We start from the raw sequence: 27,687 nt of genomic DNA on the forward strand, positions 1-27,687 counted from the left end.
TAACCATGGTTACTAGCCTGCTCTCACCCATCAGCTAATTATTTCACTTGTGATCTAGTACAGATATAAGGAAAATCTGGTTAGTTGGTGTACCCTGAGCACTAGAGTTGAAAACCATTGAGTTTGTGCATGTACAGTTGCGAACTCTTAGGAAAAAAATCCAAGGATGTCTCAGCAGCGCAACCAGGTAAAGAGGTGACAGGACTACTGACCAGACCATTGATAATTTCCAACATAAAACACCCAATGTAAATTGGAACCAATATACACAAAATAATAAATGTTGTATTATATTATCTCATCTAATCTAGTTGGTGGCAATCTAACATGATTGAGATGAACATAGTCTAGTGGCAAAAGTTTTAAAGCAGCAATAGAAAGTAATATCAAATACACTGGCCTTTGTACAAAGGGTAAATGATTGTTCAAATCAGTTCAAACAGAAAGTCCAAATCAAACTAATGATTCAGATAGAATATACAATTTTTAACAACTTTCCAGTTTAATTCTATCTGGTTTACTTCGTTTTCTTGGAATCCTTTCTTGAAAAGCATACCTAGGTAGGCTCAGGAGCAGTGATTCACTACTAGAAGCTGCTGATTGGTGTCTATACATATATACCTTTTGTCATTTGCTTACCCAATGTATTCAGCTAGCTTCCAGTAATGCATTGATGCTTCTCTAACAAAGGATACCAAAAGAATAAAACATTTGATAAAAGTACATTGGAAAGTTGTTTAAAATTGTATGAATCAGGAAAGAAAAGATGTGGGTTTCATGTCCCTTTAAGGGAATCAAACTGGAGTATTTTATTCCATCAATTGTGTTCCTTAAGAAAAGGTTTGGAAATCAGTGGTAAAAGAGAAAGATAGATAAGCAAAACTTGTTTAAGTGTGATGCATATTGCTGTGAAGTCTTTAGGGTTGAGTTAAATATCCCACTTATGGGGGCAAAGAATAGTTTTGAATTTGAGACAATAGGGCTCACAGGGCTTACTTCCTCCAAGCATAAGAGTACATCTGGGTGTAGCAGACTTACTAGACAAACCAAGCATAAAAGTACATCTGGGTGTAGCAGGTTTACTAGACAAACCAAGCATAAAAGTACATCTGGGTGTAGCAGGTTTACTAGACAAGTTAGTCAAACCAAGCATATGAGTACATCTGGGTGTAGCAGGCTTACTAGACAAACCAAGCATAAGAGTACATCTGGGTGTAGCAGGCTTACTAGACAAACCAAGCATAAGAGTACATCTGGGTGTAGCAGGTTTACTAGACAAACCAAGCATAAGAGTACATCTGAGTGTAGCAGGTTTACTAGACAAACCAAGCATAAGAGTACATCTGGGTGTAGCACGTTTACTAGACACATTAGTCAAACCAAGCATAAGAGTACATCTGGGTGTACCAGGTTTACTAGACAAACCAAGCATAAGAGTACATCTGGGTGTAGCAGGTTTACTAGACAAACCAAGCATAAGAGTACATCTGGGTGTACCACGTTTACTAGACACATTAGTCAAACCAAGCATAAGAGTACATCTGGGTGTAGCAGGTTTACTAGACAAGCTAGTCAAACCAAGCATAAGAGTACATTTGGGTGTAGTAGGTTTACTAGACAAGCTAGACAAACCAAGCATAAGAGTACATCTGAGTGTAGAAGGTTTACTAGACAAGTTAGTCAAACCAAGCATAAGAGTACATCTGGGTGTAGCAGGCTTACTAGACAAGTTAGTCAAACCAAGCATAAGAGTACATCTGGGTGTAGCAGGTTTACTAGACAAGTTAGTCAAACCAAGCATGCAAGTACATCTGGGTGTATCAGGCTTACTAGACAAGTTAGTCAAACCAAGCATAAGAGTACATCTGGGTGTAGCAGGTTTACTAGGAAAGCTAGTCAAACCAAGCATACAAGTACATCTGGGTGTAGCAGGCTTACTAGACAAGTTAGTCAAAACATTGAGGTGTAGCAGGTTTACTAGACAAACCAAGCATAAGAGTACATCTGGGTGTAGAAGGTTTACTAGACAAGTTAGTCAAAACAAGCGTAAGAGTATATCTGGGTGTAGCAGGTTACTAGACAAACCAAGCATAAGAGTCCTTCTGGGTGTAGCAGGTTTACTAGACAAACCAAGCATAAGTGTACATCTGGGTGTAGCAGGCTTACTAGACACGTTCGTCAAACCAAGCATAAGAGTACATCTGGGTGTAGCAGGTTTATTAGACAAGCTAGACAAACCAAGCATATTAGTACATCTGGATGTAGTAGGTTTACTAGACAAGCTAGTCAAACCAAGCATAATAGTACATCTAGGTGTAGCAGGTTTACTAGACAAACCAAGCATAAGAGTACATCTGGGTGTAGAAGGTTTACTAGACAAGTTAGTCAAAACAAGCATAAGAGTACATCTGGGTGTAGCAGGTTTACTAGACAAACCAAGCATAAGAGTACATCTGGGTGTAGCAGGTTTACTAGAGAAACCAAGCATAAGAGTACATCTGGGTGTAGCAGGTTTACTAGACAAACCAAGCATAAATGTACATTTGGGTGTAGCAGGTTTACTAGACAAACCAAGCATAAGTGTACATCTGGGTGTAGCAGGTTTACTAGACAAACCAAGCATAAGAGTGCATCTGGGTGTAGCAGGTTTACTAGACAAACCAAGCATAAGAGTACATCTGGGTGCAGCAGGTTTACTAAACAAACCAAGCATAAGAGTACATCTGGGTGTAGCAGGTTTACTAGACAAACCAAGCATAAGTGTACATCTGGGTGTAACAGGCTTACTAGACACATTAGTCAAACCAAGCATAAGAGTACATCTGGGTGTAGCAGGTTTACTAGACAAGCTAGACAAACCAAGCATAAGAGTACATCTGGGTGTAGCAGGTTTACTAGACAAACCAAGCATAAGAGTACATCTGAGTGTAGCAGGTTTACTAGACACGTTAGTCAAACCAAGCATAAGAGTACATCTGGGTGTAGTAGGTTTACTAGACAAACCAAGCATAAGAGTACATCTGGGTGTAGCAGGTTTACTAGACAAACCAAGCATACGAGTAAATCTGGGTGTAGCAGGCTTACTAGACAAACCAAGCATAAGAGTACATCTGGGTGTAGCAGGCTTACTAGACAAGCTAGTCAAACCAAGCATAAGAGTACATCTGAGTGTAGCTGGTTTACCAGACAAACCAAGCATAAGAGTACATCTGGGTGTAGAAGGTTTACTTGACAAGTTAGTCAAAACAAGCATAAGAGTACATCTGGGTGTAGCAGGTTTACTAGACAAACCAAGCATAAGAGTACATCTGGGTGTAGCAGGTTTACTAGACAAACCAAGCATAAGTGTACATCTGGGTGTAGCAGGTTTACTAGACAAACCAAGCATAAGAGTGCATCTGGGTGTAGCAGGTTTACTAGACAAACCAAGCATAAGAGTACATCTCGGTGTAGCAGGTTTACTAGACAAACCAAGCATAAGAGTACATCTGGGTGTAGCAGGTTTACTAGACAAACCAAGCATAAGTATACATCTGGGTGTAGCAGGTTTACTAGACAAACCAAGCATAAGTGTACATCTGGGTGTAGCAGGCTTACTAGACACGTTAGTCAAACCAAACATAAGAGTACATCTGGGTGTAGCAGGTTTACTAGACAAGCTAGACAAACCAAGCATAAGAGTACATCTGGGTGTAGTAGGTTTACTAGACAAACCAAGCATAAGAGTACATCTGGGTGTAGCAGGTTTACTAGACAAACCAAGCATAAGAGTACACCTGGGTGTAGAAGGTTTACTAGACAAGTTAGTCAAAACAAGCATAAGAGTACATCTGGGTGTAGCAGGTTTACTAGACAAACCAAGCATAAGTGTACATCTGGGTGTAGCAGGTTTACTAGACAAACCAAGCATAAGAGTGCATCTGGGTGTAGCAGATTTACTAGACAAACCAAGCATAAGAGTACATCTGGGTGTAGCAGGTTTACTAGACAAACCAAGCATAAGAGTACATCTGGGTGTAGCAGGTTTACTAGACAAACCAAGCATAAGTATACATCTGGGTGTAGCAGGTTTACTAGACAAACCAAGCATAAGTGTACATCTGGGTGTAGCAGGCTTACTAGACACGTTAGTCAAACCAAACATAAGAGTACATCTGGATGTAGCAGGCTTACTAGACACGTTAGTCAAACCAAGCATAAGAGTACATCTGGGTGTAGCAGGTTTACTAGACAAGCTAGACAAACCAAGGATAAGAGTACATTTGGGTGTAGTAGGTTTACTAGACAAACCAAGCATAAGAGTACATCTGGGTGTAGCAGGTTTACTAGACACGTTAGTCAAACCAAGCATAAGAGTACATCTGGGTGTAGCAGGTTTACTAGAGAAGCTAGACAAACCAAGCATAAGAGTACATCTGGGTGTAGTAGGTTTACTAGACAAGCTAGACAAAAAAAGCATAAGAGTACATCTGGGTGTAGTAGGTTTACTAGACAAGCTAGACAAACCAAGCATACGAGTACATCTGGGTGTAGTAGGCTTACTAGACAAACCAAACATAAGAGTACATCTGGGTGTAGCAGGCTTACTAGACAAGCTAGTCAAACAAAGCATAAGAGTACATCTGGGTGTAGTAGGTTTACTAGACAAGCTAGACAAACCAAGCATAAGAGTACATCTGGGTGTAGTAGGTTTACTAGACAAGTTAGTCAACCAAGCATAAGAGTACATCTGGGTGTAGCAGGTTTACTAGACAAGCTAGACAAACCAAACATGCGAGTACATCTAGGTGTAGTAGGTTTAATATACAAGCTAGACAAACCAAGCATAAGAGTACATCTGGGTGTAGTAGGTTTACTAGACAAGCTAGGCAAACCACGCATAAGAGTACATCTGGGTGTAGTAGGTTTACTAGACAAGCTAGACAAACCACGCATACGAGTACATCTGGGTGTAGCAGGCTTACTAGACAAACCAAGCATAATAGTACATCTGGGTGTAGCAGGCTTACTAGACAAGCTAGTCAAACCAAGCATAAGAGTACATTTGGGTATAGCAGGCTTACTAGACAAGCTAGACAAACCAAGCATAAGAGTACATCTGGGTGTAGTAGGTTTACTAGACAAGTTAGTCAAACCAAGCATAAGAGTACATCTGGGTGTAGCAGGTTTACTAGACAAGCTAGACAAACCAAGCATAAGAGTACATCTGAGTGTAGTAGGTTTAATAGACAAGCTAGACAAACCAAGCATAAGAGTACATCTGGGTGTAGCAGGTTTACTAGACAAGCTAGACAAACCAAGCATAAGGGTACATCTGGGTGTAGTAGGTTTACTAGACAAGGTAGGCAAACCAAGCATAAGAGTACATCTGGGTGTAGCAGGTTTACTAGACAAACCAAGCATAAGAGTACATCTGGGTGTAGCAGGTTTACTAGACAAGTTAGACAAACCAAGCATAAGAGTACATCTGGGTTTAGCAGGTTTACTAGACAAACCAAGCATAAGAGTACATCTGGGTGTAGCAGGTTTACTTAGTCAAACCAAGCATAAGAGTACATCTGGGTGTAGCAGGTTTACTAGAAAAGCTAGACAAACCAAGCATAAGAGTACATGTGGGTGTAGTAGGTTTACTAGACAAGCTAGACAAACCACACATAAGAGTACATCTGCAGAGACCACAGTGTTTTTCAAATCCAGTCCAACAGGCCAGATTTTCATGATCTCTGAACACGAGCACAGGTAAAACAATCACATGATCAGTAACCATGGTTACTAGCCTGCTCTCACCCATCAGCTAATTATTTCACTTGTGATCTAGTACAGATATAAGGAAAATCTGGTTAGTTGGTGTGCCCTGAGCACTAGAGTTGAAAACCATTGAGTTTGTGCATGTACAGTTGCCAACACTTAGGAAACAAAATCCAAGGATGTTTCAGCAGAGCAACCAAGTAAAGAGGTGACAGGACTACTGACCAGACCATTGATAATTTCCAACATAAAACACCCAATGTAAATTGGAACCAATATACACAAAATAATAAATGTTGTATTATATTATCTCATCTAATCTAGTTAGTGGCAATCTAACATGATTGAGATGAACATAGTCTAGTGGCTAAAGTTTTAAAGCAGCAATAGAAAGTAATATCAAATACACTGGCCTTTGTACAAAGGGTAAATGATTGTTCAAATCAGTTCAAACAGAAAGTCCAAATTAAACTAATGATTCAGATAGAATATACAATTTTAAACAACTTTCCAGTTTAATTCTATCTGGTTTGCTTTGTTTTCTTGGAATCCTTTGTTGAAAAGCATACCTAGGTAGGCTCAGGAGCAGTGATTCACTACTAGAAGCTGCTGATTGGTGTCTATACATATATACCAGTAAAGCATTGATGCTTCTCTAACAAAGGATACCAAAAGAATGAAACATTTGATAAAAGTACATTGGAAAGTTGTTTAAAATTGTATGAATCAGGAAAGAAAAGATGTGGGTTTCATGTCCCTTGCAGTGTTTCCCAACCCCGGTCCTCAAGTACCCCCAACAGTCTTGGTTTTCACTATAGCTGAACTAGAGCACAGGTGAAATAATCAGCTGATGGATAAGAGCAGGTTGGTTACTGATCAGCTGATTATTTCAGCTGTGCAACTGAGGACCGCAGTTGTGAAACACTGCTTTAAGGGAATCAAACTGGAGTATTTTATTCCATCAATTGTGTTCCTTAAGAAAAGGTTTGGAAATCAGTGGTAAAAGAGAAAGATAGATACGCAAAACTTGTTTAAGTGTGATGCATATTGCTGTGAAGTCTTTAGGGTTGAGTTAAATATCCCACTTATGGGGGCAAAGAATAGTTTTGAATTTGAGACATTAGCGCTCACAGGGCTTACTTCCTCCAAGCATAAGAGTACATCTGGGTGTAGCAGGCTTACTAAACAAGCTAGACAAACCAAGCATAAGAGTACATTTGGGTATAGCAGGCTTACTAGACAAGCTAGACAAACCAAGCATAAGAGTACATCTGGGTGTAGCAGGCTTACTAGACAAACCAAGCATAAAAGAGCATCTGGGTGTAGCAGGTTTACTAGACAAACCAAGCATAAGAGTACATCTGGGTGTAGCAGGTTTACTAGACAAGTTAGTCAAACCAAGCATAAGAGTACATCTGGGTGTAGCAGGCTTACTAGACAAGTTAGTCAAACCAAGCATAAGAGTACACCTGGGTGTAGCAGGTTTACTAGACAAGTTAGTCAAACCAAGCATAAGAGTACATCTGGGTGTAGCAGGCTTACTAGACAAACCAAGCATAAAAGTACATCTGGGTGTAGCACGTTTACTAGACAAGCCAAGCATAAGAGTACATCTGGGTGTATCAGGCTTACTAGACAAGCTAGACAAACCAAGCATAAGGGTACATCTGGGTGTAGTAGGTTTACTAGACAAGTTAGTCAAACCAAGCATATGAGTACATCTGGGTGTAGCAGATTTACTAGACAAGCTAGACAAACCAAGCATAAGAGTACATCTGGGTGTAGCAGGTTTACTAGACAAGTTAGTCAAACCAAGCATAAGAGTTCATCTGGGTGTAGCAGGTTTACTAGACAAGCTAGACAAACCAAGCATAAGAGTACATCTGGGTGTAGCAGGCTTACTAGACAAGCTAGACAAACCAAGCATAAGAGTACATCTGGGTGTAGCAGGTTTACTAGACAAGTTAGTCAAACCAAGCATAAGAGTACATCTGGGTGTAGCAGGTTTACTAGACAAGCTAGACAAATCAAGCATAAGAGTACATCTGGGTGTAGCAGGTTTACTAGACAAGCTAGGTAAACCAAGCATAAGAGTATATCTGGGTGTAGCAGATTTACTAGACAAGCTAGTCAAACCAAGCATATGAGTACATCTGGGTGTAGCAGGTTTACTAGACAAGCTAGGTAAACCAAGCATAAGAGTACATCTGGGTGTAGTAGGCTTACTAGATAAGTTAGTCAAACCAAGCATAAGAGTACATCTGGGTGTAGCAGGTTTACTAGACAAAACAAGCATAAGAGTACATCTGGGTGTAGCAGGTTTACTAGACAAACCAAGCATAAGAGTACATCTGGGTGTAGCAGGTTTACTAGACAAACCAAGCATAAGAGTACATCTGGGTGTAGCAGGTTTACTAGACAAACCAAGCATAAGAGTACATCTGGGTGTAGTAGGTTTACTAGACAAGCTAGCCAAACCAAGCATACGAGTACATCTGGGTGTAGCAGGTTTACTAGACAAACCAAGCATAAGAGTACATCTGGGTGTAGCAGATTTACTAGACAAGCTAGACAAACCAAGCATAAGAGTACATCTGGGTGTAGCAGGTTTACTAGACAAGTTAGTCAAACCAAGCATAAGAGTACATCTGGGTGTAGCAGGTTTACTAGACAAGCTAGACAAACCAAGCATAAGAGTACATCTGGGTGTAGCAGGTTTACTAGACAAGCTAGACAAACCAAGCATAAGAGTACATCTGGGTGTAGCAGGTTTACTAGACAAGCTAGACAAACCAAGCATAAGAGTACATCTGGGTATAGCAGGTTTACTAGACAAGCTAGGTAGACCAAGCATAAGAGTACACCTGGGTGTAGCAGATTTACTAGACAAGCTAGTCAAACCAAGCATATGAGTACATCTGGGTGTAGCAGGTTTACTAGACAAGCTAGGTAAACCAAGCATAAGAGTACATCTGGGTGTAGCAGGCTTACTAGACAAGTTAGTCAAACCAAGCATAAGAGTACATCTGGGTGTAGCAGGTTTACTAGACAAGCTAGGTAAACCAAGCATATGAGTACATCTGGGTGTAGCAGGTTTACTAGACAAACCAAGCATAAGAGTACATCTGGGTGTAGTAGGATTACTAGACAAACCAAGCATAAGAGTACATCTGGGTGTAGCAGGTTTACTAGACAAACCAAGCATAAGAGTACATCTGGGTGTAGCAGGTTTACTAGACAAACCAAGCATAAAAGTACATCTGGGTGTAGCAGGTTTACTAGACAAGCTAGACAAACCAAGCATAAGAGTACATCTGGGTGTAGCAGGCTTACTAGACAAGTTAGACAAACCAAGCATAAGAGTACATCTGGGTGTAGTAGGTTTACTAGACAAGCTAGACAAACCAAGCATAAGAGTACATCTGGGTGTAGCAGGTTTACTAGACAAGTTAGACAAACCAAGCATAAGAGTACATCTGGGTGTAGCAGGTTTACTAGACAAACCAAGCATAAGAGTACATCTGGGTGTAGCAGGTTTACTAGACAAGCTAGGCAAACCAAGCATAAGAGTACATCTGGGTGTAGTAGGTTTACTAGACAAGCTAGACAAACCAAGCATAAGAGTACATCTGGGTGTAGCAGGTTTACTAGACAAACCAAGCATAAGAGTACATCTGAGTGTAGCAGGTTTACTAAACAAACCAAGCATAAGAGTACATCTGGGTGTAGCAGGTTTACTAGACAAACCAAGCATAAGAGTACATCTGGGTTAGCAGGTTTACTAGACAAACCAAGCATAAAAGCACATCTGGGTGTAGCAGGTTTACTAGACAAGCTAGACAAACCAAGCATAAGAGTACATCTGGGTGTAGCAGGTTTACTAGACAAACCAAGCATAAGAGTACATCTGGGTGTAGCAGGTTTACTAGACAAACCAAGCATAAAAGCACATCTGGGTGTAGCAGGTTTACTAGACAAGCTAGACAAACCAAGCATAAGAGTACATCTGGGTGTAGCAGGTTTACTAGACAAGCTAGACAAACCAAGCATAAGAGTACATCTGGGTGTAGCAGGTTTACTAGTAGGAGCTGGTGATTTAAAACGTTTAACATAAAAAGACTGTGCACATTTTGTTAATGGAAGTAAATTGGAAAGTTGTTTATAATTGAATAATGAAAGTTTAATTTTGACTTGAGTGTCCCTTTAAGCTTTGGGTTTACAATGCATATTTATTTACAACACACAACTTGGAGGAATGCGGATGGACTTTTATCAGTAAATCCCAAATCCATAAACCTTACTACAATTACTAATGGCACCCACTCTTTTACATCACAACTAACAAGAAAAACAGTGCCAATTTGCTGTTATGTTGGTTGCATTAGTGAAGTTGATAGTCAATAAGTTTTACATTTCAAAAGACAGAGGTTGTGATCGCTGCTACTTAACCTCTCTGCGACACTTTAGGTTGCGGATCGCAATCATGCCAATCCGTTTGACAGCCCTCTCTTGCACACAATTGTCTGCGTGCACAAGCAGAGTGCGGCATTGCACAATCAATGTATTGTGCAATGTTAAATGTGGGCAGCATACTGTTGGCCGCAAGGCTGGGCAGACGAGCTTCGTGACAGGTAACCTTGTCTGCCTGCCTGTTGTCAAATGGAGCCCTATAAATGAGAGTAACATTTTTTAGACAAGAAAAATAAGAGGTAGAAAAACTGCCCGTTATGTGTCATCTCAGTCTATATATGTCTACAGGGTTTAAACACATATGTCAGGTTTGCATTGCTATTGTAAACTGTGTAAACTGGTGGTAACAACTAGTATCTCCATTAAAGGGACATTCTTGACAAAACTGGAATGCACACAGGTGCATTTCAGTTTTGAATAGAAGCATTTTTGCAATATACATGTAATAGAAAAAAATACTTCTAGCAAGAGATATAGCCATTTCAAGAGTGTACTTAAGTATTCTCAGTGCACCAGTATTTTAAACACAGCCCTTGCTCATTGTCTAAGGCGCCTTTATCATTAAAGGGGCACTGAACCCAAATTTTTTCTTTCATGATTCAGATAGAGCATGCAATTTTAAGCAACTTTCTAATTTACTCCTATTATCAAATTTTCTTCATTCTTTTGGTATCTTTATTTGAAATGGAAGAATGTAAGTTTAGATGCCGGCCCATTTTTGGTGAATAACCTGTTTGTTCTTGCTGATTGGAGGATAAATTCATCCACCAATAAAAAAGTGCTGTCCAGAGTCTGAACCAAAAAAGAAGCTTAGATGCCTTCTTTTTCAAATAAAGATAGCAAGTGAATGAAGAAAAATTGATAATAGGAGTAAATTAGAAAGTTTGTTAAAATTGTTGCTCTATCTGAATCACAAAAATTTTTTTTGGGTTCAGTGTCCCTTTAAGTAATGACTCAATTTGCATCATTACTGACATGATACAAGCCTCACTGGCACTGAGAATATCTAGGTATGCTACACATGCATCTGCAGAGAAAAATGCTAACAATGAAACAGTTATAACTTTTACTAGAAGCATTTTTTCCAAGATTTGTAAATTGTAAATATGTTTCTATTCAAATATGTATTTAATCTATGTGCATTTTAACTTTGGTCAGATACTGTAGTTCACTAGCATATAGTAGACTGTAGTTCACTAGTTATATCAGTGGTGAGCTGTAGATCCCTGAACAATCTGAATTAAGGGCAGCGCTGCAAGACCCTCTCCAGGATTAGACACAGACTTAGCACGAGTTATACACTGCGGAGTAGGTGGACACATAGGAATATATTTACACTGTACACAATAGCTGAGAGGTTTAAATTATCAGTAGATATGTCCTCCAGATTAACAGAGAAACTTCCAGATAAATCCACATTTCAGCTGGGAGGGTCTGTAACATCTCACAAGGATCAGCACACTGTAGACAAGGGGATTGGCAGATAAATCTACGTTTCACCTGGGATGCCTGTGACATCTCCATATTGGGAGATAACGTTAACTTCCTGTTTGAAACTTTTGTTTTTCCATCTGTCCTTCGTAGAAAGGACACAAATTTCATTAAAGGGACAAGGAACCCAAAATGTTTATTTCGTGATTCAGATAGAGCATGCAATTTTAAGCAACTTTCTAATTTACTCCTATTATCAAATTTTCTTCATTCTTTTGGTATGTTTCTTTGAAAAGCAAGAATGTAAGTTTAGATGCCGGCCCATTTTTGGTTAACAACCTGGGTTGTCCTTGCTGATTGGACAGCACCAATAAACAAGTGCTGTCCATGGTGGTAAACCAATGGTGGTGAACCAAACATTTGCTGGCTCCTTAGCTTAGATTTAAAAGGATTAATCAAATGGGATAAGATTCATTTGAAGGCCCCTACTGATCAATAGCCAATAAAGGAATGAGATCCAGATCTGGTAGTCAGATCCACAAGTGATCAACATATTCAAATAAGGGAGGATAGGGATATTGATGTTGTAAACTGTGTATTCTGGTGGCAACATAAAACATCTCCATAGACATTAAAGGCCACTAGGAGCATGAAAAAACAGCCCTATCAGAGCTTTAATACCTCCCACGCTCCCAGAATCCCTTAAAGGGATACTGAACCCAAATTATTTCATGATTCAGATAGAGCATGTAATTTTAAGCAACTTTCTAATTTACTTCTATTATCAATTTTTCTTCGTTCTCTTGCTATCTTTATTTGAAAAAGAAGGCATCTAAGCTAAGGAGAAAAATATAAAGAAAAGCGACAGTTACCTAGCACTCTTTGAACAATATAAATAATATATATAGTGTAATAGGGAGAATCACCCAGGTCAGGTTAATTAAAACATAACATTTATTTAGATTAAATTAATATATACAATAGAATGTATAGGGTGTGTGTGGTGTATTAAAACTTAGAGTAAAACTTGTAAAGAGGGAGACTAATATCCACATAAACAATAGATAACAGTACTATCCCCCACACAGTTCCAGGGCAAACTAGTAAGAGAAGCTCAATGCCAGAAAATTAACTAAAAAGGGGATTGACCCCATCAACATTATTAACTGCAAAGTGCATAGAGAGCTCTAGTGAGCACCGGTCTGTGTGGAGATAGGGACAGTGTCCCATAAAAATCAAATAAGTTTCAAAATTTAGCGGATAACGTCCCCCAGTTAATGCCTTTCCTCAAAGGCTAGAGTTTTACTCTAAGTTTTAATACACCACACACACCCTATACATTCTATTGTATATATTAATTTAATCTAAATAAATGTTATGTTTTAATTAACCTGACCTGGGTGATTCTCCCTATTACACTATATATATTATTTATATTGTTCAAAGAGTGCTAGGTAACTGTCGCTTTTCTTTATATTTTTCTCCTTAGCTTAGATGCCTTCTTTTTCAAATAAAGATAGCAAGAGAACGAAGAAAAATTGATAATAGAAGTAAATTAGAAAGTTGCTTAAAATTACATGCTCTATCTGAATCATGAAATAATTTGGGTTCAGTATCCCTTTAAGGGATTCTGGGAGCGTGGGAGGTATTAAAGCTCTGATAGGGCTGTTTTTTCATGCTCCTAGTGGCCTTTAATGTCTATGGAGATGTTTTATGTTGCCACCAGAATACACAGTTTACAACATCAATATAAACTGGGCCACAATAAGATTGAGTCAGTATTTGTATTAGAAGTATATGTACTCCACTCTGTATACACTATATGGTATGTGGACACCTGACCATCAAACCTATATGAAACCACCATAAATCTTTTCATGGGCGCATTTAAAAAAATCTTTTGTATCATGGTTTATCAGGCCATAATGAAGGCTACTAATAAACACAGCCAAGTGTGCAGCTCTATACAATACAAATAAGTAATAATAATATCAACACGCATTTTAGAGAAAGAGGAAATGGCACTCTGCTTATGCAAATATACCCAGTATTAGTGCTGCAGTACCAATAAAGCATTTATAGCCTCTATATTAAATATAAAAACACTTACTCAACTCTTCTTAACATATTAAAATATACTCCATAGTGTATTGATGCAGCATCAACCCCTAACCTATTCATGTGACAGATTTTGCTCCTAATGCAAGGCTTGATAGAAAATGTTATACTTATATTCACTAGATGCGTAAAAAACAAACAAAAAAAAAAACTCTATAGTGTTAATAAAAAGCAACATTGCTTTAAATGCTTCAGCCACCATTCCAAGTACAAATAAAGACAAAGGTTACTGCTACCCACTGCAAACCACACAAAATCAACCTTGTTCTGGTACCTCGTCTACGAAGGTCTGCTGAGGTGAGGTGAGATGTGCTAAGCCATTTAGACTTGGTCAACAAAAACACGGAACTTGTATCTGCAAAAGAACTTCTGATAAGTTCTAGAATACTTGACCCTTTCAAAGGTACATTGAACTAAAAAGGACTATTATGCATACGTAGGAGCACTATTCATTCATGCTAAAATATTTCCTTGCATGAAAAAAAATATCAAAAAGCTGCTTTATTTTGATTTTGAAACTAGTAGGAAGTACAGACTTGTGTTTAGACTTGTGTTTAGCCGTAAAATCAATTAACCCTCCCACCAAACCCACCTGCTACACAAATATTTGTTTTTGGGCAAAAATATGACAGATTTACATAAAGGTATGGCCTATAATAAACAATTTTGATAATAATGAACTATGTCATCAACAATTTTATTACTTATTGGACTTTTATGTAACTAATGGAAAAAGGTAGAAAATGAATGCTGGGTAATGGTGCACTGTGACAAACATTCTAGTTTGAGGGGTTTAAAAAAATAAACAAACAGATTAAATATTATAGTTCTTCATTTTTAATTCACAGAAATATATATAGAAGAATATTGTAATTAATCTTGACAAATTTATTTTTATATGAATAATCAAATGTAGATAAACTATATATATATATTCAACCAAATATACAGGTATATTAAAATATATTTAGTATACTTATTACATTATAACAACAATATAATTTCCTTGGTAGCGAGATGATAAAATCCTCATCTTAGATTTTATGTTTCGTACACTTGGTTACCCAGTTTCTTCAGTCAGGAACTGTACTGAGAAATATATAGGCTGTTCTGATACGGAGCATTCTGACACAAAGAGAGGTGGGCTGTACTGATTCAGCATAATGTTTAAAATAACTCATTTAAAAATGCTGGTTTGGGATGCTGTGTATGCACTTGTTAGTTAGCTTCCAAGTTCTGCACTAGATTCTGATCCAGGAGCATAGGAAGCCATGGATTGGTGAGGTGCACTAATTTGCTTGTGAAATCAAGTGTGCGCTCAGATCTTAAAGGGACATTATACACTAATTATTTCTTTGCATAAATGTTTTGTAGATGATCTATTTATATAGCCCATAAAGTTTTGTTTTTTTTAAAAAATGTATAGTTTTGCTTATTTTTAAATAACATTGCTCTGATTTTCAGACTCCTAACCAAGCCCCAAAGTTTTATGTGAATACCGTCAGCTACCTTCTCCAGCTTGCTCCTGTTTGTGTAAAGGGTCTTTTCATATGCAAAAGAAGGGGGAGGGGGGAAAAGTGTCTTATTTCCCACTTGCAGTGGGCTTTCCAACTGCCTTTTCAACAGAGCTAAACTAAGAACTTCTAAGTACTTTTTAAACAGTTTTATACTGGATTTTTATATCAGTATCTGTGCATCGTATTCTTTATAGTAGTGTCTATTACATGCAGTTATATAAAATGAGTGTGATACTGTCCCTTTAAGCACCAATCAACAGGTACATATGCTTTGGGATCTGCATTGGGCCCTACAGGCAAAGCTGGTCTGAGTAAAAAAAAAAAAAGTTAAATCAGCCATTTCAATATTAAAGATCTTGAAAAGTTGCTTAAAAAGATATGCTGGGAGTATGTGGATAAATGTGTGTGTGTGGCAAAACTGAAGGACCATATTATTGGTGATATCACTGAGGAGAATTAGGGTTAAAAAGTAATCTAATTATCGTATGCCTAGGGGCTCCAGCAGTGTAAATTCAGCCCTGGTATGTCACTCAAAAGGACCACCCTGCACTGGGCCCTGTACTTCCAGCTTACATAAAGTTGTCTCCCTCACTGCACTGTAGTCTTTAGCTATAACTTACCTCAATCATATGCACAAATAAACAGTAATGTACAGAATAACGTAGCTAACACAAACAATTTAAAAAAGTGTTAGTTTTTACAATCTATAAGAATCTGAACAGCTGAAGAAAGCTGCAAAACAAACTGTAAAGTCGGTGGTTAGCACAAAGAAATGAAAGTTGTATCACTCTACCTCTTAAACCAAAGGGAGTTGGGTCACTCTTTACTTCATGACGTTTAGCTTTTTTGTCAGGGCTGGTAGGAGAAGCTGCAGAAGGATGAACGGGTAAAAAACAGAGAAAGAATAGGTATTGAAGAACTGGAAAGGATAGGGAAAATGTCATGTAATACCTTTGAGTTTATCATAAAATGATTTAAATTAAAAGGCAATTTTCCAAGCATCTGTTAAAGGGACATAATACTCATATGCTAAATCACTTAAAAGCATAACTGTAAAAAGCGGACATCTCTGTGTAAAAAGGTTAGATATTTTACCTCAAAATGTCTTCAGCTCACATGAAAAAGTGCTCTGTGAACTGTTGTCCAGCTCCAAGTTGAAAAAACAAAACAAAAAGCAGCGATAGCCATTTAGCATTAGCAGTGCTGAGGTCATGATTTACTGTGATCTCATAAGATTTCACTGAAATCTTGTGAGATTTCATAGTAAACTTCCTTAAGTTGAAAGTAACCTTACTGTGCATGCACATGCCAGATGCACACTCCCTTGCAAGTCCCAAGACTAGCATCCTGAATTTTAGCTTAAAGTGAAGGTCAATTTTCATCAATGAGTGCCCGGTTTTTAAAAATACTTTTTAAAACAGGGGCACTTTCATTGATGAAAATTAACATTTCACTAGATTTTAAGAAATACTTACCTTTTTCTCCTGCAAAACCGGATCGCCGATCTCAGCCTCAGTTCCTCTGTACTGACGTCAGAAATGACAAAAACCGGCTTCCTCCAATCATGGCTTGCACCCCAGAGCGTCCAGCTCGTGATGCCTGGCTGTGATTGGAGGAAGCCAGTTTCGTCATTGCTGTTGTCTACAGCAGGAAGAAGAAGGAGGGAGATCGTCGATCCGGCTTTGCAGAAGTAAAAGGTAAGTATTTCTTCAAATCCAGTGCAATGTTAATTTTCATCAATGAAAGTGCCCCTGATTTTAAAAGTATTTTTAAAAACCGGGCACTCATTGATGAAAATTGACCTTCACTTTAAAGTCTCCTTAAAGTGGGATGTGAATATGTAGGAAATTTTGAGGTAAAATATCTTCTTTTTTTAAACCAAGGTGATATTTTCTAGTTAGCTTTTTTCAACTATGCTGCATCACTTTGAAGTGCTTCAACACGTGGGTATCATGTCACTTTAAGCAACTGTTACACTTTTTAGAAGGTTTTCTAGATTATTTTTTTTTTTTGGTTGAGAAAACCACATGGTGTAAAATGCAGTGCTATGTACGGCTACCAATAATGTAACTTTATGAGCGTGTTAACCTCTAATTTCCAACATTCATATGAAAGCATTATTCATTCTTTTTAGCATTAATGAAGACATTCTTTAAGGATTACATCTAAAGGAAGATTCTAGTCAAAGTTCCTACAGTGAATGGGCACACGTGAATACTCAGCTTATTAATAAAGTGCAAAATAACTTTTAGTAAAAACCTATTAAAGGGACAGTAAACACCTTGTAATTACAACATCTTTTCTGTAGTCTTTCAATATATAGAGTCTGAACTATGTTAAACGAGTTAAAACTAAGTTTGTTGGTATTGTTTTTCAATTATCAAATTCAAACCACCACTTTCCTTATTTGAAGAAGCCAATTTGAACTTGCAAATTAAGGGGGGCATGTGGCAAGGTCAGGTCTGTGATGGCTATGATGTTCTCTTTCAGTTTTTAGGCCTGAGATAAACAATTTTCAGAGTTAAAAGGACAGCAAAATCTAAATACTTAGGTAGGCAGCAATACACTGCTAGGGTTTAACTAGAGATTGCTGGCTGTACTTCTATGCCTCTTGTCACTGGTTTACTAAAGGTTTATAGCTAACTCCCAGCAGTTTTTGGAAATACCATTTTGTTTAGAATAGAAATCTTTAATTACAAATAAAATCCTATTTTTTTTTGGAAGTACAATTTTGTTTTTTGTAAGTATAATGATCAGTTATTTGTAGAGCGCCAACAGCAGCACTAAACACAAGATGGGTCTAATATGCAAGGTAACAATTATGGGAGACAACGGGATGGAAGGCCCTGCCAAGAGTGTCACTGTTGTAAATCAGCTCTCATGAAGGTGTTCTACACAGAGCAGTGTTTTGACACAAGCTAGAAGGGTAATTCCAAAAAAAGGATTGGACTTCCAAAAGAAAAAAAAAAAAAGAAAATTTAGAAGAAAAAAACCCCCACACATGCTGTTTTTTGTCAGCAATTTTAATCCATTATTTGTAATCAAAGTTACTTGTTCTTCTCATAGAATGATAATACTGAAGCAATTTGGCTGGAGTCTTCCTATTGAAGCATTGCTGTTTGTGATACTGGTTTGGCAGTTCTTACCTGCTGAGCACAACTCAGAGTGAAGAACACAAGTTATGCTTCGCGTTAAAGGGATATGAAACCCAAGAATTTCCTTTCATGATTTAGATAGAGCATCTGATTTCAAACAGCTCTCTAATTTACTTCTATTATAATTTTTTCTTTGTTATCTTGGTGTCTTTTATTTAAAAGCTGGGTTCTATGCTTAGGAGCTGGCCCATTTCTAGCGCACTATATGGCAGCAGTTTTGCAAGAGTTATCCATTTACAAGAGCACTAGATGGCAGCCCTATTTCCTGCCATGTAGTGCGCCAGATGCTTACCTAGGTATCTCTTCAGCCCAGAATATCATGAGAATGAAACAAATTTGATAATAGAAGTAAATTGGAAACTTTTTAAAAATGGTATGCTCTGTCTGAATAACAAAATACATTTTTTGGGTTTCATATTCCTTTAAAAACTACCTTTAAATCCAGAACTGATCACTGCTAAATGCTTCTTTGTGCTTTAAGGTGACATACAATAATTATGCAATTACTCATGTTTCCCCTGCATTGTTGTGAATTATATACAGTCTTTCTAAAAATGTGAGAAATATTCACTAACTGTGCATTAAAAGCATGGCACAGATGCATAAGTATTCCAGCTTCAAATTTCCAAAACAAGTGCAGAACTTAAATAGGTGCAATAAATTAAATACTGTAAAAAAGAACTGTCTTTAAAAAAACAGCATCATTCAAATATATTAAAATTGTAATAAAATATATAAAAAATATCACGTTAGCTGGAAATACTTATATAACATTTGTGTAAAGCTAATCCGTGACGTGATTTTTTTTTAACCCGATTGTCGGTAACATCACTTTTGACACAAAATGTTTACAAACTATTGACCATTGTAGACAGACTCAAAGGTAACTGCTTCAGAACGCACATGACCATGGTTTAGAACTGTTAGATGAATACAAATTGTAAAAAGGTTAGGTAAATACCACAGGCGTGAGTTAGTATGCGAGAGGCTATGCATTACTGCAGAATTAATGTCAAATAAACAATAAATTGGCATTGCTAAGTATGCTAATCTTTCTTTTGTCCACTGAGGTTAGAAACATCTCAGCTTCTCACAAGAACAAAACAAAATCAAAACACAGGTGACATTTGAAATAAGACTCATTAGTGCCCCTCTGTGGCCATGGTATTGCACTTTCAATTACATATTTTTTTCAAGTTTGTTGCATCTATAAGAAATTATTTTAAAATGCATTGTATAACAATGAAACGCCCCAACAGAGCAGAGGACGTTGTCCAGTCAGAAATATGTCCCTAGGGTTCTGTATAGTCGTGCACTTCCTGGTAGTTTTATATTATTTCAATCAACTAATTCCTCTTTAAAAAAGACAACAACAGTTTTAAATAATGTTCTTTCATATGCAAAGTATAGATTTTAGAAGTTTATTGCCCCTTAAGATATTTTGTGTGTTTTTCATTTTTCGCCGCCCCCCAGAGGACTGCCATTGTTACATTTCCTTTGATCGGAAACAGAAGAGGAAAGAAAACAAGAAGGAGAATATAAATCAATCCTCACCTTGCTGCTATGAATCACAACAGCTTTTATTTAGTACAGTTAACACACAGCTGACCAAAAGAAATTTGGTCATGACAGCCCTCTGGAGGCCAAATAACAGAAGGAAAAAAAATTAAATTTTTTTTTATATAATGTTGAATGTAAATGAACAATAAGCAAAAAAATCAAGTCAATAAAAGAACAGCAATTAGCCATGTTAAAATGTTTGTCTTTGAATAACGAAAATGTTAAATTCAAGCTGTTTAGATTTATATGGAATCTAACAGGAAGTGAGTGTTTGTGCAGAACTGATACTTAGGGAGAGCTAGCTCATTGGCTGATAAGGACAACTCTCACACCTATTTTGGTGGATAGTAACACTTCTCAATCACTATAAAAACATAATATACTTTTAGTTAGAATAGATAACTGGAACACATTTGAAAATACCCTATTCTGTAGAGAGCCAACAGATTCAGCAGCGTTAGAGGAGGAGCCACAGCTTTTATAAGATATTAAGACAAGGATGGTAGCAATATATTGCTTTATGCAGCTGTAGAAGATGTACAACTGATTGTCATTGTAAGTTAAGCAGCAGAATGCAATTAAAGTGTGATCAGAAGATCTGTACACTGCATCAAGCTAGTTTTACCTTTCTGAGTTTTGAGGTTAGGAAAAGCCTGCAAAGTGAAGCGCTTTTTTGACATTGCAGAAGATTCTGAGGTAGGACTAGTAACTGTGCCATCTAGAAGTGAGAGAAAGATAGAAAAGACAGGAAGACCCTTGTGGAAAACAAACAAACACACAAGCCAGCAGGAAAAAGAACAGGGAACAAAGGTGAATGCATAAGCAGGAAACATTCCCAGGGTAATCACTTTCCTTTTTGTGCTAATTTGTATAATGTTGTGCAAGACAAGTGAGTGCAGATCTGCTCCTAGAAAGTCTGCAACTAATTCATAACAGGACTTACCTCTATTTCTCTCAAGGTACTTTGGTAATGTTGCTGAAGAAGGAGAATGAGCTTCTGGACTAATCAGAGGTTCAGTTTTTCTCTCCTCCAATTTCTTTATCTTCCCTGACTTGCTTCTTATGGGACTGGACAATGAGAGCACAGGAAAAAAAAAAAAAAGATTTCAGCACGCATACCTCAAATTTCAGATTTGATAGCAAATCTGTGAAATAACTGCTGTAGAGTGGTGGGCACATGGGCTATCATGCTATATATTCATTAATGACTATACAATTTCTTACTGTTAAAGGAACACTCAATCAAAATTAAACTTTCATTATTCAGATAGAGCATGCCACTTTAAACAACTTTCCAATTTACTTCCATTAACTAAATGTGCACAGTCTTTTTATATTTAAACTTTTTGAGTCATCAGCTACTACTGAGCATGTGCAAGAATAAGTGTGTATGCATTTGTGAATGGCTGGAGGCTGTCACATGGTACATGTATGCATTTGTGATTGGCTGATGGCTGTCACATGGTACAGGGGGAGTGGAAAAATACATCACTTTTAAAATTGTCAGAAAAAAAAATCTACTACTCATTTGAAGTTCAGACAAATTGCTATTGCATTGTCTTGTTATCTTGCATTTGTTGATTATGCAAATCTACTGTGTTGACTGGTCCTTTAATCCTTGTTATAATGCAGATGCACAGGATATTACTTTAGTATTACAACAATAATGCAGTCTTAGACCTCTCAGGAGAGTCCAACTTAAGTACTTCAGGGTTGCAATCAGTCTAGGAGACATAAAACAACTTGAAATTGTACTAACTGTCCAATGTCCAATTATGCATTTTTTTTTTAAATTGAGGGAGCACACTGAAGTATTCATTAGCCTAACCCTGATACACATCTGTCCCTAACTGACTGCAGCAGAGGGGGCAGCAAAACTGCTATTGCTTTGTGGTATCTTATGAAAATGACAGTGGCAACCTTTGTCTAGTGAGAAATCCAGATTGGCTCTTCCAAAATAAAGCAAGTAGTGGGAATAGTTTGCCTACTGAAAAACAATTGCAGCAAACAAGTTAATGTATTTAGAAAGTTTTAATTACTTGGTTGATGTGTTAATTGGAAGACAACAAAAAGTCTGTTACCTATAACCAATCAGACAGACACCCAATATAGCTTAAAGAAGAAGCTGGCGTTTGGATGTCACTATGGTTATCAACACCCACATTTATGTTTCTTTTAAATAAAGCTGTGCTCAGCTTCCCTCTGTGACTTCTCTTCATCACTTACTGGAGTTATATTTCCCTGTTTCTGCTGTATGTGAAGAGGTTTAATGTATATGTTTATTCTAACTTCATGTAATACTGTATATTACATAGGCTGCTGATATTTTGTAACTAATTATGTTCATTTATATAATATTTTGGGTGACCCTAAAGATATTATGGAAAGGACCCCCAATATTTGGTTTGCCTTCAACCCAGGCAATTTTAGAACAACCAGTTGATTGTAGAAATCCAGTTTGCATATCACATACTTATTGATCATTATTTGATAGCTTATGGGCTATAGCACATTTATTTACAATTGATATAAAAAAGCAATTACATCAATAAAAAATGTTTTTTTTTTAACTTTATATACTTACCTAGTACTAGATGGTGCTGGTAATGGTGAACTGAATGTTTGTTCCAGGGATTTGTGCTGACTGGCTTCTTAAAGAAAATACAAAGATCAAAAATAGAACATGTGGCATTTATTTCTTTTTATTTAAAGTGAAGGTAAACCTGAGATTACTCGCTCAAGTCATAGGATATAATTAAAAAATGAGCTAGACTTTAATTCATGAAATCTGTAATTTATGCAGATCTTCTTAGATATTTACATTTTAATGCAGGAATGATAACCACCGTTCCTCCGCCCACTATAGTTTTCACTTGATTGACAGATGACTCATGTGCAATCAACTAATCGATGTTGCCCCCGGGTTAGTTGATTGCAGATGAGTCATCTGTCAACCAACTGAAGACAACGGTGGGCGGAGGAACGGCGGTTATCGTTCCTGCATTAAAATGTAAATATCTAAGAAGATCTGTATATATTACAGATTTTATGAATTAAAGTCTAGCTCATTTTTTAAATGATTTACTATGACTTGAGCGAGGACACTCAAGTTTACATTCCCTTTAACGAGTAAACCTAATGGTGAAAAGATACATAAACATCATATGTTGGAGTAGCACTGCTTACAGCTTATTGCATGTTAGCAATGTCTGCAGCACCTGACATCTCTAGGGCTGCACTGTCAGATGCTAGAAATGCATATGTTGGGACTTAATGCTTTTTCAAAGCACTCTGGAAACCATTTTTGTTTTCTTTGTTTTTGCATTTTCCCCCAGAATGACTATTTAAACTGATGGTAAACTTTAGCTATTCAAATGCCATATATGTAATATTTGCTATTAAAAAAATGTATACTTTGTTTAAAAATCTATCCTTGAAAGGGGTTAAATCTGTGTCTATAGTAATGTTATAACGTAACGGCCCACTGGGATAAATTATGACAGTTCCAATGAACACCCAATCAGTGTGTGTGTCGTATGACACTCTTGAAGTGCAGCCCTTTGATAGCCCTTATGTAGAGAGTGGATGGGACTGCTCACTATGTCACAGCCCATCCAAAAGATGAAATTAATATATTTATATATATATGCAGTTTTGCTTGTACACTAATATTTTTCATTGCAACGTTCTTACATTCTGAAATTTACCATCACTTTAATTTATGTTTACTGCTTAAACAACATAAACATTGATACAGTTTGATGAATGCTAATTACAGAAGACAACTTACTTGTTTGTTCTGCTGAAAACTCAACCATCAGGAGTGTGGCAAAATATTTCCCAGAGTGTCGCAGGACTAAAATTTGACAAGCCATACACCATACCCTCTATATGATTCATGGTTTTAGATAAATGTTTTGCTGTAATATATTACTTTAATGTTGTGTCAATAAAGTACTCTTCAATTCACAATGCTGTCTTTATCAGTACAGACACAGATGAGCTGATAGATCAGATCAAAACTAGTTAAATCAACCATAAACTTCCTCTACCTGGTCTACTAAAGTACCAGATCTCCTTCCAGAATGAACAAATAGCAGACTTTCAAACAGAAAGGAAACTCTAAAATCCACTCAATCACTGAGCAAATTAAGCTGGCTCGGTGCAAAGGGATCTTCAAAAAACCTTCTCAGCCAACCAATGCCTACACAGACAAACCTTCAAATCCAATAGAAATAAATGTAATCTGTATATTTTGTGATCCTGGCACTCATTCATGAGAATGATGCAAAACCAACAATGAACTCACTCTAGAACCACAATCGCAGAGCACACTCACTGCTGACATCTAGTCATATTCCTAAGCCTTCTGGAACAGCTCAAAACCCACCAAAAGCACCCAGAGTCCCTAAATGTCTAAAAAAATGATAGAAGTGATTTAGTTTGTTGAGTTGAGCTATATGTTACAAATTCATAAATGTTTAATAAAACAATAGGAGGAATGACTGTTTATAACAAAAGAGAAAAAGCTAGGAGCCATGTTTTTAATATATTCTATATATATATATCTCTTCAGAACATAAAGAGTATGGCCAACACTCTGAAGATGAACGCCATTAAAGGGATACTAAACCCACATTTTTTATTTCATGATTCAGATAGAGCAGGGAATTTTAAGCAACTTTCTAATTTACTCCTATTATCAGTTTTTCTTTGTTCTCTTTGTACCTTTATTTGAAAAGCAAAACTGTAAGCTTAGGAGCCGGCACATTTTTGTTCAGCACCTGGGTAGCGCTTACTGATTGGTGGCTAAATGTAACCACCAATCAGCAAGTGCTACCCAGGGTTCTAAACTAAAAATAAAAAACCCAGCTGCTAAGCTTAGAGTCCTGCTTTTTTAAATAAAGATAGCAAGAGAACAAATACAAGTTGATAATAGGAGTAAATTAGAAAAATGCTTAAAATTGCATGCTCTATCTGAATCATGAAATAAAAAACTTGGTTTTAGTAGCCCTTTAGGGACCAAACTGGCTGTTCACTGCTAGAGTTGGGTAGCTCAGGGATTCCATCCTGTGCTGGATAATGCAGTAGACTTTACATTACAGGGAACCATGTCACTATAGCTATAGAATTTACAGAGTGAAAATACTATATGTTCTTATGCATGCACTGTGGAACATTACTGAAGAATGTAATTGCAGTAAGAGCACAGCACTTAAAGCACTAATCCAATTTATATCCCAAAGTAGTGCAAATAGTGCCAGGGTTACTTGCCAAAGTCCCTAGCACATAACTCTACACTCTGGTCTTTTTCATTTAAAAAATATATATATCTTTATTTCATTGTGAATAAAATAAAATGTTTTAGTGAAAGACACCAAGTAACACGTGCTCAGTTTATACACAGTTCTTTAGGGGCAGCAGAAATACTAAATTTTGGGCAAGTTTGAGCAGCATATGTATTTTTTTTCTTTAGTACTAACATTATTATATTTTATGCCAAACATTCATTGGGAAAAGTGTAACAAAAAAAAAGTCTCCAGAGTTCCACGAATAAGCTGCTTTTTAACTAGAACAGACGATGACACTACAAGAGTATGTAGGAATTAGAAGAATTGTCATTTACCTCTGCATGCCTGCAGCTGGCTAGTCAACACTTTTCTAATTTCATTTACCCAGGTTGCCTTTATTTCTGGGGTAGGTGCCTATTGAAAAACAAGAGTATGAAGCTAGCAAGCTTAATGAGCAACTGGAAAAGCTACAGATGGGAGGTCTATACTATACTGCTTCTTCAACATTAACTTTGACCCACAACTAATCTTTAATAACTCTGTATGTTTGTATGTGTAAAATAGATGAGGGGAAAATGTCCTGGTGTGTATGTGTGCATGCGTGTGTGCATGCGTGTGTGAGATATAGTGTGTTGTGCTTGCATGTGTAGACTATATGGTAAAATCAGTAGCATCAGTAGATTATAGGTATTTAAGTTTACTTGACTCGTGTTTTAAGTTAATAATGTGCGGATTTAAACAACAAATCTACAATATGCCCAGGTGCAATAAATATGCTAGTTCAAACCTTTTACACACAATTCTATTTAGCATTATTTTAATTTATACTATCAAACGAGCTATAAAAAACAGATGTATATAATATATTAAGTGCAACAATTACATGTGTAGATGCCCCTGGGATCAGTTATCAGTGCATTTAAGTGAACTTAAAGGGATATGAAACTCAAAAATGTTCCTTTCTGATTAAGAGCATACAATTTAAAAATAAATAAATAAAAGTTTCCAATTAATTTCTACTATCAAATTTTCTTGTTCCCATGATATTCTTTGTTAAAGATATACCTAGGTAGGTGTCTGGAAAACTAAACGGTAGGGAATAGTGCTGCAATCTAGTGCTCTTGCATATAGAAAACATTCTTGCAAAACTGCTGAAATATAGTGCAAATATAGTGAAATATAGTGCACCAGACACATGCACACTCCTGAGCCTAAGTCCCTGCTATCTGACAAAAAATATGATAATAGGAAATATGATAATAGAAGTAAAATATGATAATAGAAGTAAATTAAGTTGTTTAAAATTGAATGCTCTGCCTTAATCATGAAAGAAAAAATTTGCTTTTCATGTCCCTTTAAGTATTTCATTGCAAATACATCCATTGGGTTGTACTGAAGGAAAATCAATTGTTTGCTGTCTAAATGAACGTCTAAGATGCACAAATCCCTGTTCTCACATTTCTTTTACATCTTTAGGTTTGCATCTCATGGTAACATACAGTAATATATTTAGGCTGATTATAAACCATAATGATGAATTACCTGCACAATATAAACTTCCTCTCTTGCATTGTACCAAATTTCAAACTTCTTATTGTCTCCTTTTACATTCTCAGTTATACCAACAGATGTCATCTAGAAAACAGAGAAAAGACACATAGTGCAGTATTAATATAAACACGTTAGCTATGGCAGGGGAAAAAAACAACAACATACACATTACTATGACAACCAAAGGTGCAGATATATTGTAGTAAATGTTATATTATTCAAACCAGACTCTCTATAAAATGCCTTTTGTATGCAGATTGTTTAAAGGGATAGAAAGGTTGAAAATTAAATGTACATTTCAATTTGAACTAAGCATTTTTGCAATATAGTTTCATTAGCAAAAATGCTTCTATTCAAAGTTATTACGCTTTTTCTGTGGCATACGCACATATTCTGTTAAACGGCTGATACACCCGTATTCAAACACCATGCATGCTCAGAGAGTCAGCAGTGGCTTACATAACAAAATGTATGTCTTCAGAAGCAATACACAACACTGTCTGAATACTGGTGCACGGGCCCTCACAGGATATGTGCGTATGCTACAGAAAAACAGTAGTAACTTTAAATAGAAGCATGTTTGCTGATAAAAGTATATTGTAAAAATGCTTATAATGCACCTATGCATATTTAGTTTTTGACCTTACCGTCCCTTTTAAGTAGCATTAGCAGAAGAGAAAGATTAGGATGTAACTACAGAAATTGCATGGAAAACCTTTTTAAATATTTTCTATTATGAATGCAATAAAATGTTTCCATTTGTTTTAAATATTGTATTTTTATTTCTTTGGCATAAAAAATATCAACATTATTTGCTGTAACATAAAAAATACAAAACACAATAAG

General features: G+C 36.8%; 1 protein-coding gene across 1 annotated transcript in view; it reads right to left on the minus strand.

Moving 5' to 3' along the window:
* Positions 1–27,687, minus strand: part of MCF2L (MCF.2 cell line derived transforming sequence like) — a 353,557-nt gene that overhangs the window by 35,198 nt on the left and 290,672 nt on the right. Inside the window, 6 exon segments of the mRNA XM_053707774.1 lie at positions 16,078–16,152; positions 20,625–20,717; positions 20,943–21,067; positions 22,584–22,650; positions 25,626–25,704; positions 26,833–26,925. Of these exon segments, the coding sequence (XP_053563749.1) occupies positions 16,078–16,152; positions 20,625–20,717; positions 20,943–21,067; positions 22,584–22,650; positions 25,626–25,704; positions 26,833–26,925 (532 nt within the window).

The sequence above is a fragment of the Bombina bombina genome, chromosome 3 (genome assembly GCF_027579735.1).
Source record: "Bombina bombina isolate aBomBom1 chromosome 3, aBomBom1.pri, whole genome shotgun sequence".
In the NCBI taxonomy this organism is placed as follows: domain Eukaryota; kingdom Metazoa; phylum Chordata; class Amphibia; order Anura; family Bombinatoridae; genus Bombina; species Bombina bombina.